The sequence below is a fragment of the Stegodyphus dumicola genome, chromosome X2, assembly GCF_044657685.1.
Source record: "Stegodyphus dumicola isolate Sdum_Otavi_A_Nest chromosome X2, ASM4465768v1".
Taxonomy (NCBI): domain Eukaryota; kingdom Metazoa; phylum Arthropoda; class Arachnida; order Araneae; family Eresidae; genus Stegodyphus; species Stegodyphus dumicola.
This window is the reverse complement of record NC_140781.1, coordinates 93,421,022-93,435,616: the sequence shown is the minus strand read 5'-3', so window position 1 is coordinate 93,435,616 and position 14,595 is coordinate 93,421,022. Positions and strand designations below refer to the sequence as shown.

At 34.3% G+C, this 14,595-nt stretch overlaps 1 protein-coding gene across 2 annotated transcripts in view; it reads right to left on the bottom strand.

The window, feature by feature from the left end:
- Window positions 1-14,595, bottom strand: part of LOC118199391 (LHFPL tetraspan subfamily member 2 protein-like) — a 221,012-nt gene that overhangs the window by 22,932 nt on the left and 183,485 nt on the right. For both annotated transcript variants that reach the window (XM_035371270.2, XM_035371340.2), the window contains one exon: window positions 4,689-4,940. In XM_035371270.2, the coding sequence (XP_035227161.1) occupies window positions 4,689-4,940 (252 nt within the window). The remainder of the gene's footprint in view (window positions 1-4,688; window positions 4,941-14,595) is intronic.

The window sequence follows — 14,595 nt, the reverse complement described above, 5'->3', positions numbered from 1 at the left end:
TAAGGGAAAAACCTCGGAAGGTCACCCCTCTCCTTACAAAACTTATGATTTTCAGCATCAAGTGCAATATAAAATCCTTAGAAATATTGAAATATACCTCCGATTTAATTTCTTAACCACTACAAAGTTGTATGTTTAATTACCTGCTCTTGTACGTGACAAAGCACAATCTTCGATAATAATCTTTTCAGTCTGCAAAATCAGAAAATGGCATAAATAACTAACGACGTGACACTAAAGCTTCTGAGTCATCTCGCGCATAGCTGACGACGAAATCAATAAAGCGAACGAAATCACTTACAACTAACTCTTCCAATTTTGCTTAAACTCTCATGCCCGAGGTTACTTGCATTTAAAATTTAGCGAACTTTTTACATGAATACTTACTAACTAACAAGACACCAAACTATATGAACAATTCCCTGAATTCTTGATCTTTATAATAGTGTGGATAACCGAAAGTAAGCATAAACGAAAATAGGATATAAATTTACTTTCTCGTTAAAATACAAGTTATAATTCAGCATTCTTTAAGCTGAAAAATGTACATTCAAAAAATAATTACAGTACGCATATTTGTATTTTCTACAGTACTGCAATATATGTGATGAGAATTAAATAACGTTGAAATAAGTAATTATGCTTGAAATTCTTTCACATTAAAGATATAGTATGAAAAATGGGGTTCTGAATTTGAATTTCAAAAATAAAGTTGTTAGTTGAAGTGCATAAAACAGTGAATACGTAATGACGAAACAAACGTTGAGACTGGAAAGCTCATTGTCGAAATCTGAGCTTCAGCCCAAGTTTATGATCAAATAAGGTCTACTAAGTTTCTGATCGAATTGAGTCTACAGTTCAGTGTATTTGCTACGTTTTACTGACCTGTAATTTTTAAGTTTTTCGATCCTGTCCTGTCTAGTTTTTCTGAATGAATTTTTCATTCTAGAAAGTATACACATTAAACTAGAGTCATCATGGTCAAGATTAGTTCAGCAGTTAGCCAGCATTAGCCAGCATCCTATGCTTCGCGGCTGAGCGACTGATGTTAGCTGATTTCGGACTTTGACGACAAGAGTACGCGAAGCAAGTCATCAGAAATATCGCCTGGGTATCCATGTTTAATTCGGCGATAGTAAGATCAATCTTTTGTTTCTTCAGCTGATGGCCATTTTAAATTATTATTTTCTTTACTATCGTTTAATTGGGCACAATCTTTGATTGTTAAGAGCACTTCACTTTGCCTTAAACTGAGTTCACGTTTTTCATCGGATTGATATACAGCTAATGACTGGAAGTTTCAGCGCTTACTGTTTTAATTACCTGCGATGAGATTTAAACATTTAACCTTTTCAATTCAGCTATTTTAAGCTACTGTTATCTCAATTAGTATTTAAATGGACACTAGTTTGGACTGTAAACAGCAACTGATAATTATTTTAATTTTTTTTAATTAAAGAAATAAATAACCTTTGTTTTGCCGTAGATTTTTGAATAAAATTCTACCAATCTCCAGAGATCAGAAACAGGTCACTCTTGTTCAGGAGAAAAAGACCTGATAGCCCTCGAAATCAAGCTTTAATCGAATTCGACGCTAAACTAATTTTTTTTTCTTCTTTTTTTTTGGGGGGGGGCTGATTTTAAATTTTAAATTAGCATGTTTATCTCCCTTTTATTTTGTTTATTTATATTTATGAACAGTAAAAGCTAAACTCAATAGCGTAACAGCCCTAATGGGCCAAGGTCTGCAGTACCCGAAATCTGCTTTCTTGACCGTGGGCCCCGGGGTGCGTAAGCATATGCCCTGAACAAGTGGTCAGCCTGTCGCAAGACCCCCAGTGTTTAGTTCCCAAACGAACTTAATACTCGTTTTATCGACCCAAGTGATGGAAATCAAGAGATGAAAGGCTAAGTCGACTTTGACCAACCTGGGAAGCATATTTCACAAGTGCACATCTGTGTAGCCACCGAGGGAGTGGCTTCTAGGATGGACCAATGAGGATCCGGTAATATTTCTGTCATGTCACATGACCTTTCGCGTGCTTTAAGATTTAAGCAAGATGGTTGAAAATATTCTGCAACACACTTTTCTGTACAAAATAAACTTTTCATTGCGAAGTTAGATCAAATATAGGCAATTATGAAGATTTCACTACCTGGTTGAAATAAATACAAACACATGTTGGATACTTCGCAAAAATATCGATGTGAAATATTACTGAATAAGTGGTAAATAAGATGAAGAAAGAAATATGTGATAAACATCTGAGCCCAAATGCAATCTTTACATAAAACTATGCGTATGAGAAAAATATTTACATCAATTATATATGTAAGTAGAAGTCAGCACTTTTTATTGCAGTCTATATGAAAAAGATGTGTTATAATAATAACCAATGCAGAATTTTATTCAATGCGAACTTTTACTAATTTACATTCGTATACATTTAGTGTGTTAAATTTCACATTTAATAACTGCTCACTCTTAAATACACTACCTACACAAGATATACTCATCAAACATTTATCTTTTTCACAACGAATATATTCAATTTATTTACATATAATTTTTAATGTTAGCAATGGATCAATGTATTCTGATTCTTACACTTTAAAAATCAAAAGAATGCAAGCACTGAAATAAGAAGATTCATTGTAACCCTTTCAGTCATTCTCAGCTCAATTAAAAAAATATACACTTGAATTCTCTTAATCCACATAATATGCCGTGAACATCAATTCAAATATTAATGCGTGATAAAAATCACGAAAGTGAAATATCAGCGATTAATTAAAATCAGAAAACGAAAGCACTACAAGATTTCTACTATTACGCCATATATTTATAACTGCGAAACAAATGCAAATTAAAACGCAAACAACATATGCTCACATGCACGAAGATTTAGCGTCACAAGAGCAATAGCAGCTCATTGGTTCATATTCGAAACCCCTCCCTCAGTGGCTACGCTGATGTGCACTTGTGAAATATGCACCCGGGAAGCGAACCCCCGGACCTGCGGTGCTGCTTTTATGAACAGTAATCCCGATTCAATATTTTAGTTAATACTAATAATTTATAAGGTATTTTCTCCTTCCTTTTTTCATGCCTTCGTAGTAAATTTGAATATGCACCTAGTTGACCTTGGTTCATTAGGGCTCTTGAATAGGCACACTAGGTACCTATTCAAGAGGTCCAGATTCGAGTCCCGGCGAAGGCATTGCGCATTTTTATGTACTCCCGCATCAAATAACCTAATGTCTCTACTGTGGCACTCAAACTTAAAGGTGGTGGATGATGATTCTTCAACACCAGGATTTGGCCCCCTAATCCTCAGTCGCCCTTTAAAAGGGGGAGAATATAAGGTATTTTCCCTCTCCTTTCTGCATGCCTTCGTGGTTTAACGGTAGCACACTCGGCGCGTATTCGAGAGGTTTAAGTTCGAGTCCCGGCGAGGGCACTGCTCATTTTTCATGTCTCCCGCATCAAAAAAAAAAAAAAAAAAAAAAAAAAAAAAAAAAAAAAAAAAAAGAGTCAACAGTGGTACCCGAACTAAAAGGTGGTGGATGATGATTCTTCATCACCAGGATTTGGCCGGCTTTTAAAGAGGGCAGTATATAAGGCATTTTCTCTCTCCTTTCAGCATGTCTTCATGGTGTACTTGGAAGCATACTCGGCGCGTATTCGAGAGGTGCAGGTTCGAGTCCCGGCGAGGGCGTTGCGCATTTTCATGTATTCCTGCATCACATAACCTAATGGCTCTATAAGCTTTTGTTGCGTTTGTTTTCAAACAGTGTTTTAAGTACCTGTGATGGACATAAATGACTCAAGAAAGTTGAAGACTAGTCATGTCAGTTAGCATAAGAAAAATCAAGAACAAATTGTAAATCTAAATTAAAATGCGTCTTTTATGAAGTAAAAGCTGATTTTTCTAAAAATTACATAAACTTGTTAATGAGTCCCATCATCTGGGTATCAGCTTTAGTTTTCCAAGCAGGTTAGTTTATGCGAGATTATCTGCCTACAAAAGATGCTTTCACGGAGGAACTTTCACGGAGAGAAATTGACGCGTACTTGTGTAATACATGAGGCAAACTGCGAAATTTCCAAGCAGCGATTAATCGAAACCCGGGAAAAGCAAGAGTACTTTGCACTTCTATCCATTAAGCTATTTCCTGACAGAAGTGATTTTGTTTCGATGCAAGTACGAATCCAACGTGTCTTTGACAACTTGTCAGATTTAGATAAATCAAACCTGCAAAAATGAAGCGAATCAAATAAATTTTTCCTACTCACTGGCAGATGAAGAAAATGGTAACTAACCGATTCTGACGACGGGAAATAAATGTCAAGGTTGTCAAGATTATGAGTTAACAGTAATGGTAAGACCTAATGGTAAGACATATATGACACTGACATTTATCTATACCTTCTGTTTATTCTTACTCTACAAAGGGAAGGGAATCAAATAATTAAGAAATAAAATTATAAAACATATAAAAGATCTATTGAAAATTAAAAGATGAAGATAATGCATATTTTACATATTTTTAAAGGATGATACCATTTCTTTTGCTTCATATTTACGTGCTAATAACAAATTAATTATAAACAATCTTAGCCAATTGCAACGATCAATGGGTAACATCAACAAATCTTTCAATATTTTTAGTAATTAAGTACTAACCTGCAATGGCTTGAATGGTACCGGACACTGTGAACACCGATTTTCTGAAGACGCTTCGAATGCAACAACAAGATAGGGATGTGATGAGGGTAAATGAAAGAAGTCCCAGGCCGCACACAAAGAGGACTAGGGCGGCCTTCCAAAAATTAGGAAAATCATCAGAAGACATACTGAAGCTCGTCACAAAAGGAGCGCAGTTTTCAGTAAAAAGCTGATCAATCTCGTGAACTTTAATGCAGCCATTATACAGTCCTAGAATTAAATAAATACACACATTACGGATGCAACTAGAATTTGATTTAAAAAAAGTTTTAGAAACTGAAGCTTTTGCATAAATTTCAGTCGCATTTTAAACATTTCTGGAGGTAGTTTCTCAAAATGAAAATTATAGATTTAGGTATGAAAATGAATAAAGAAAATATGAAAACTGTATTTTGTTTATTATTAGGGCTTAAGTTCAGCCGAAGCCCGTTACTAGAGCCCGGTTTCGGTACTTTTCTGTTTTGAGCGAACGGCTGTAATTCCAGCCGGATCCGAAATGAATCCCAAAGGAAATACGCTTCAATACTTTACTGTACAATTGAATCACATTACAAGAAAATATGTTATTAATACAAATTTTTAGCAGTTATTAAAACATATTACGGGTAACATGAGGCAGTTCAAAATAAACCAAATCCAAAGCAAGTGGTCTCCTATGTCCTGCTTGATTTATTTTTAAGACACCTTATATAATATAATATTGCCTTACAGTTCACGTGTTCTTCACTTGCTTTGGGTTCGGTTTATCTTGGGTCACCCTGTATAAATTACCGGAAAGTCTGTTAATAATGCAAATATTTTTACACACTTAGTAAAACTGATATTAGGAGTAACACTAGCTACGGAATGCAAACCTCACTTTCTCTAGGAAGATAAAAATACGCGAGAAAACGTGACCAGCTGGAAAAGGAAACTCCATACCAAAATGTGATTTCTTTCTCAATAAAAGTAATGTTTATGGTACATATCCGGTCAAAAGGCTTTCATATTTCTTTCACCGCCAGTATAAAGTATTTTATTATTAATTTACTCACTTTTCCTCCTATTAATTATTTCACTTAACTTTCATTACGTTAATTAATATTTTTATTTATCAAATGACATTATTATAACTACGCTTTATTTATCGTTTCATTTATTACAAATTTTTGTTCACCATGCATAATGGCCTGTTACGGTACTCCGAAAAGGAATGTTTATTGGAATTAATATGCATTTTCGCTTGGCATAATACGTTGTACAACTAAATGTAAAAAGACACACTGAAATCGTTCTACTTATCGATTTGTTTACCTCTCCTTTTTCATGTCAAGTGTTAAATTATTACAGCCCCATGTTACCAATGTGAGTTATACACGATATTCATCTGATACACTATTCACACCAGGTAACCGAAGGGGCTTTCATGTGGTTGCTGAATAGGAACTGATTGAATCGGCATAGAGACATTCATTGATTTCTATGAATAGTCATCCCCACATTCTAAGCGATCATTCCCGAAACAATGAGCCGTATTTAACACAAGTCCAAGGAGTACAAAGGCGCATTACTATATTCCAATAATTTTGCCTGACACTTTCAAGGCTTAGAGAAAAATGCAAGTAATGTGATTTAGCGAACTACAGGGATGAAAAATGAAAATAAAATAAGTTTAGTGGAAAAGTAAGTAGATTTTAATAGAAAGATAATTAATCAAAAACTCACGCCCCCTTACTTATTAAAAATTAAACGAAATTCTTAATAAAATATAAATTTAGAGGTTATTAAACTAAGCATAGCTTAGTGGCGAGGTAGTTAATTAAAAATAATGAGTTTAAATATTGCAACTATTTACAAAAAATTTCATTTAGAAAATCAGATCTGCTTGATATACTAAAAAATCAAATATTTGTAGACTCGACTTTTTTTAGTATTCAACAAAGTACGTAAAATCGCTGTTTACACTATTAATAGATATTAATTTTTATGTCTTCAACTCCGAAAGCACTCTTCGGGTCCAAAATCCGACGTCAAAACATAACAGCTTTATGTGTAGCGCAAAAAGTCTTTTTATCAATAATAATTGCCTATCGAAATGGATTCTGACAATATATTTGGGATTTTGAGGTGATACGTGGATAAAGATTTCTTCTGTTTAAAGACTCATAGTTGATTACGCATGACGTTATTTATACAAACCCACAAATTTTCTGAAAACTTAAGTTGTAATAGCTTAAGTAAACATGCAAATGACCTTGGTTTCAGGAAAAATAAATAAATTTCGCCAAAATTCTTTGCTCCTGAAGAATACAGGATTATGGAAATGGAGGAATCACTATGGAAATCCATAGTTATATTTAAAATCGACCCCAATTTAAGATTACTTTTTTGTCTAGTTTTACACTGGCATCTCTCTCATCGAATTAGCTGTTTAGATTTTTTAGCACAAATATACTGTCGCATTTTAGTATTTGTTAGTTTTTAATACATTGTAATTCACGACTTCAAAATTTCTAGATTAATTTTTCATAATTAGCAACGTTTTAGGGCTCCATATGTAAATCCAAGACAAAATATTTAGAGTAGAATCCAAATATTATCCTTCTTGAAAACGACTATGCATTTTAAGGTCTAAGCTATTTTCTGATACTAAATATTTCCTGCCTTTCTATTTTCCTTCATTTCCACCAGAAATGCAATAAATAAATGTTTTAGGTAATTTCTGATTGTTTGTTATCAGTTTGTGTTTTCAACTCTAAGCTGCAATCTAGATGAAAATTCAGCTGATGGTCTTCGAATGTCGACGGTCTTCCCTGTACTCAAATTCAAGTATAATTAGACTGTAACTTTATAAGGTATTTCTCCCGCCTTCTTAGCGAGCCTTCGTGGTGTAGTAGTCTGCACGCTCAGCGCGTAATTGAGAGGTCCGTGGTTCGATTACGACCGTTGCAAATTTTTCATTTCTGCTGCTTCTAAAAAATACCTAATGACTCTACAACCTTACACATTATCATAAGCTTTGCAAGAGTGCACCTCTATACTGGCATTAAACTATACAAACATTTTATTAATTGAATTATCATACTTTCCTAAAATGCCGCTCTGATTAGTATGTTGATTAGCGATTCTGTCGTATGATTAGCCTGAGTTCAAATCACAGACGAAGTTGGCGGCATGGGGCGCTAAAAGTACTGGCGAGCCAAAAATTCTATCCAGAGGTTTGGTAGTACGGTAAGAGCGGGAGCTTAGTGGATCAATTTAACTAGTTTATCATTTATTCGACACAGCATTCAGTTTAGCAGCAATACTTGGCATTTGCTGCAGGAGTCCACCTTAGTTTGAAAGGCCCAAAAGTTTCTGCTATGAACGCTAGAGCACGTGCCTCTTGTCCCGAGTATTTATAAAATGTAGGTATCAACGGTAATGAAAAGGTTGACATCCTAGCCAAAGAAGCTGTCCATGCCCAAAATAACAAAAATAACAGCACGCACAACGTCACAGTGCTACACGCTATTTTTACGCTTTAGTTCATTACAAAGTCAAGCTATGAGAAAAATGGCAGGAAAGCTGGGCTACAGCGGATATACGAAGGATAATATTTCGCCTGATCCCGAAAGTCAGCACAAAGCGAGGAGTAACGAACTCAAATCTCAATTGATCGCAGACCATTCCCTAGTTTTCTGTGCAGATTCAGAAAACGTGACAGTAATTTACGTGAGCGTGGAGAGCTAGGGGACGCGAATCACTGCGTTTGAATGCCACTTGACCGAAAGATGGCACCAGACTAAGCTATAGGATGTCAACTGGCAACACCACAGACTGCCAACACATTATGCATTAACCTGGCAAAAAGTACATATGGAGCATTTTTATCGCTGGTTTGGTTTACTTGATTACGGCAAAGTACACAATGGCTATCTGCCTAAAGGAAAGACTGACATCGTGGAGAACTTTCTAAGATAAATTATCTTATATCCACGTTATACATAGGAAAAACCAGCAAAACAACCATGCACCCAGTTCGTTCACCCGAAATCAATCTGAGGTCAAATTACCAGTGTTCAGCGGCTTTACTACACTGCCACTGGTCAATCTTCCGCTTGTTCTGAACTGCATTAATGTTAAAATGCATTTCTATTTAATAGGCCACCAACAGCTGAGCGGTTTATTCTATTTAATAGCCCAATTCGCTGAACACTGGTAGTTCGATCCGGTGTTCGAATCCCAGCAAACGGGCTAGCTGTATGGCCGTTTTTATGGTTTTCACCATGTTTAACGTTTATAGGAGCCAGTTTCCCTTAGAAAGCCCTCCATGACGGCACCCTCCCTTAGACACATAGCCCTTGAGTACTTTTCTGTGATCAACTAACTAAATTCATTTGTATTTAATGTGCACAGTTCATCTGTATCTATTTGCACTCAGAGCTAATTATTCATATCAAACAAAGGAATACCATATTTGACGGCATATAAGACGCACCCTTATTTAGAAGGCCACACACAAGGAAAAAAAGTTTCAATAGTCCGCGCGATAACTTAAAATGTGGTACCACAATAACTTAAAATGTGGTTTCTTTTAGTTCTCACGTTTCGTAAAAGCCAAATAGACAATCATTGAATGCAATTACCAAACATATTTTTATTAAGAAAAATTAACAAACGGCAAGCTATTTTGAACATGATATGTAAATTTCAATAATGAATAAATGAATGAACGGCAAGCAATCAAACATAATACAAAATAAAGCAGAAACAACCAAAAACACAGATTCAAGGAAAACGTTGCCTATCATGAAATTAGGCTTTAATCACTTTCAAAACCATAAAAATCCTTTTCACTATCATCATCATCGAAAACGAGAATATCGTCATCACTACTGTTTCCGTCATCGCTAGTACCACCTTCTTCGAATAATGCGTCGTCTTCTGTTCCGTCAAGAGCATTACTGATTCCGCACTTCTTAAAGGACCTAACAATTACTTCAGCCTTTACGTCCTCCCAATGTCTTTTTACCCACTCGCACACTTGTGAAATCATAGAGGTAGGAAAGGGAGGAGGGGCCATTCCGCGCTAGAAGTGAAGCACTGCTTTGAAGCTTGGGTCACCAGACGAGGTGTTCTTTGTTTACATTCAGAAGCTCGCTTGACAAGATTCTGATAGTATTTCGACACACGACAGTTCCATAGAAATCGAAAAAGGGACACTCTCGCATGAAAGAAACATTCATAGTGTAATGGATAATAGCAATTTGTATAGTTTACTAACATTTACGCAAAAATCAAATCTTGGTTATTTTTCGATAATTAACAACAGCGATTTTGATTATGAATTTGTTTTATAAAATTCTCAGCTGTTGCACTACAAAAATATAGATTTTAAGAAAATTGCTAAAAGAGATCTGCCAAAATTTATTTTCTAGAAGATTTGAAAAGTTTGAAACTTGATGACTAAATGTAAATATAAAATTATGTATGTTAAAATATTTGTAATTAGGCACATAGGTCAGATTAAGTTTTTATTAAATAGAGTAACGCATGCAAGGGCTATCTGCCTAAAGAGAGAGATGCCATCGTGGAGGAATTTTGAAGAAAAACTGACCTTTGAGTGGGTATTAAAAATAATACTTATAATTTTCATTCAAATTATATTCATATATATTTTTTATGTAAAACTTTCGGGTGTATGCTAAATTAGTGTAAATTACTTTACACGAAAAATATAGTGAATGCACAGAAATTAAAGATTTGCACATGTCGGAAATGATAAATAGGAAATATGTATAGGTATTTATGCATGTGCTTGCAAAAAGCATGTATCTGCCTTTGACAAAATACTTAAATATTCATTAAATTATTTATAAATGTATTTGAAATGAAGAATTTATTCACTTATAAACAACTGTGAAGAAATCTAATGATTAAATGTATCTAATTTATAATGATTATAAATGTTATCTAAATATATAATAACCTTAATATTGAATTGTAAACATAAATTGAAATCCTGTTGACAAATACGTTATAAAACTATTTAAGCAAGAATTGTTCGTACTGGAAAGCAATCTGTTAAAAGGTATTGTAAAGCAAATGCTATGAGATGCGCACTTAAGAACGTAATAAAGAGTTTTGGAATATGTATTGTTGAAATGAAGGGTAAAAAAAAAAATCTGATAAGTATAATTAAAAGAATTATTCCCTTTACATTTTATAATAACTCAGTTACAAGTTTTAAATAATACTTTAAAAAAAAAAAAAAAAAAAAAAAAAACTTATTTTATTTTCTTTCAGAAATGTTCAGAGAAAGTCAAATACTATTTAATACCTATTTAATTATTAGGAATTAGCGAAATACTTATTTAAAGTATTTCGCTAATTTCTTATAATTCTCTAATTTAAAATGAACCGAATAGAGCATTAATTATAAATTGACTTACATTTTTCGATTTAAAAGAAGCCAAAAAATCATGTCATATTTAAGAAAGTATTTTAGGAAGAAGCTCTATAAATAGAAAAGAAATAATGCATAATTTTAATATTAATAATACAATAAACTTTGATCTTAATTTTTGTACCTTAACCGAATAAAATCGAATTACTTTAATTTTTTTTTCTAATGTAATTAACGAAAACTTGTGAAAATATTTCATTCAAATTAAACCATTCTGAGAAAACTGTCCTGTGAAAAGTATAGCATTTAATTCCGTTCAGAATGAAATGTTGCTTAAAAATATGTTGTTTTCACATACTTAGGACTCTGAAGTGTTGTAGAAAAAGAAAATATATACATTTATATGTATATTTGCGACGTAATTACAAAATATTTACACCCGAACGCGTCAACTCCCATAGAACTCAATGGTAAATGACCCAATGTTTTGGTCACCACGTAGGGATCGCCGGTGCTTCAGAGCAGGGTACGGAGAAACTTGTTTAGGGCGACTCCTTCTTACTTCCTACCTCCATGTGTGAAATAGAGGGCCGCTTCATTTTACCTGAGGGTGTGAGGGCGTGATGTGGCTCTCCTATCCACTTGTTCCATCGTTCTCGCACTTTTTTCTTAATTGGCTTATTTACCGATACATCTAAAGACTGCAATTGGCTAGTCAGTCCACCAGAAATGACAGCTATCTGGGTTTTTAATTCTCTCGCTTTATTGTATGGGCTATAGTTCTATGGGCGCTAAACTGATCCAAAACCAAAAAAGAGAGGTAAAAAAGAGAGGATGGAACAAGTCTACTAACCAGGTCGCTTCGCCCATACGTTCTGTAACCACAGTTTCATTCCAGCTTCATCCATCCAGCCTTTCGGATGAACATGAACAATTACACCCATTGGAACTTTTTCTTTCGGATGAGTTTTTCTTTTGAATATGAAAAACGGCGGTAGTTTTGTGCCATCAGTTATATGTTAGAACTACCGTATATCGGTTTTTTTCATGACCTGTGGTTTTTATGGTTATTGATTTAGACCCTTTAATACTTACAGTCTTGTTGGATGGTACATCAAATGTGAGTGGAATTTCATCCATATTTTATAGAGTTTAGTTTAGAATATATAATAGAAGTTTTCTTGCGTGCATTTATAACAAACCTATGAAATGCTAGTATTTTTTCTTCATAATCTGCTGGCATTTTCTGTGCAATAGTTGTTTTTGTGCGCATTGATAAGCCTTGCCTTTTCATGAACCTGTAGCACCAGCCCTCAGACCCTGAAAAATTCTGATTCCCATGATTTCTGAAAATCCTTTGGCCTCATTGATTATCATTTTAGTTGAAACACTTATCCCAGATTTCCTCTTATCTATCACCAACATTTTTACGGCATTTTCAAGTTCAGGCCAAGATGGAGCTGGGCATCGAAGGTTATATTTTTGTTTTAGCAGTTTTCAGTTGATCTTCCTGATACGTACTGGAGTCGCCAAGTACGTATCATTTTTTCGGTAGGTGGTGGACCAAAATGCCTTGCTGCTGCTTTGTTTCCATGCACTTTGGCGTAGTTTAACACTCCTAGTTTATACTAAATTGTATAGCTTAATCTCTTGTTTCCTGTAATCATATTTTCCAGGGTATTTTTTTTAAACAAATAGTTTTAAGCACCGATACCGACACGTTTATACAGAGTAGCACCGATACCGACACGTGTGTCGGCTGAGTCAAAGAAAGTCTATGTAAAGAAAGAAAGGCTCCATAGACGTAAATTGGCCGTCGAACCTGTTCGACCTTCGACATCAGCTTTGAGCTTTGGCGCTTTTTGGCGACAGATATTTCACGCATGCGCAAAATAATTATGGCAGATGTAGAAAAAGTTATGTGTGTCTAAACCTTTATACGGGCTAAAAATAGCATTCAGTATTGAAAGTTAACCTGGGTCCTTCGCGTATAAGACGCAAGTAACTTTTTTGAGAGCAAATTTAGGAAAAAAAGTGAGTCTTATATGTCGTCAAATACGGTACCAAACAAAATCCCATGCAAAAACAATGTGTCTCTAACAAGACTGAAAACGCTAATAGCAAAATAACGTAAATAAACAAAATTACACAGATAGAACTGTAAATTCAGTTCTTCAATATTATTCCGACACTACATATTTTCATAAAAGGGAATAGTTTTTCAACAAGAAATACACAAGAAAGCAATAAAAAATGAGAAATTCTAATGTTGCGCCATTATATTTTTCAACTAAATGTATTTTGATGAATACTCCTACCTACGTATTCAGGCACATTTTAACAAGCTAAAATACAAAATATGATATTTAAAATGAAACTAATATTCTAAAGAAGTACATTATTAAAGTTCTAAATAAAGGGAAAAGTTACATGCAATGAACATAATATATGTAATTCCGCAGTTCAACATCCAAACTATTTTTATTCAAAGCAGACATCTTGCAAAACAAAAGTGCAGCTAAATGATAAACTATTTGTCTTTCCAAACCATTCCCTTGTGAAACGCTGGGGAGATTAAACATCTGGGCACGGCAAAAGATTAAAATTATGAGTACTGAATAATAATGCGGAATCTATGAATATTTATAAGAGCAACACAAAGAAAGAAGCATGTAAATGGGCCAGACATTAGACTTTTATTCGTACAATTTTCGACTGCAACCTTAAGAATTTCTGACTTCCAAGTTATTGTTTGTAGAGTGGGAGGCGATGATTTGGGTTTTATTGAAATTTGTCAAATGATTGGAAATGTGCCTTGTGATTTAATATTTATTCTGTGATGAGGTTTTAAGAAGCCTTAAAAATGAATAGGAATCCATTAATATTCAAAGTTAAGGGCGGCTCAATTTAATTATTTTCTGCTCTTCTGTGCAGTTTTCATTGTAAAATTAAATTTATAATAGTCCTTCCTAAATTGCATTTGTTTCTATTTAGCACAGATGCCAAAACTAATAACGAAGTGAACTGGAAATCAGGAATTATTTGTAGAATTATTATGTCCAATAAGGGTATTTAAACTAATTTTCATAAAAATAGAGAAAATTTACGAGGGTGGATCCAAAAAAAGAAAGGTTATAACGGTTATACAAAATTATTTATTAACAATAGACAGAAAATATAAAAGGGAGTTAAGAGCCATACTTGCCTATCATTTTTCCACATAATCAGCAAATCTCATTAGGCATTTATTCTGAATGCAGGACCAATTGTTTAACCCGGCTTTGTAGAAATCACGCCTCTACCCATTCAGCCAGTTCTCAGTGGCTGTTTTACATCACTATCTGAAGAGAACCTTATATCAGATAAATGTTCCTTCAATTTCGGTAAAAGGAAATAGTCACTGTGTGCTAAACGTGGGCTATATGAGAGATGATTCCCCTTTTGCAGCAATTCTTGAATTTGGTAAGCAGTAAGGGGCAGAACATTGCCATGCAAGTG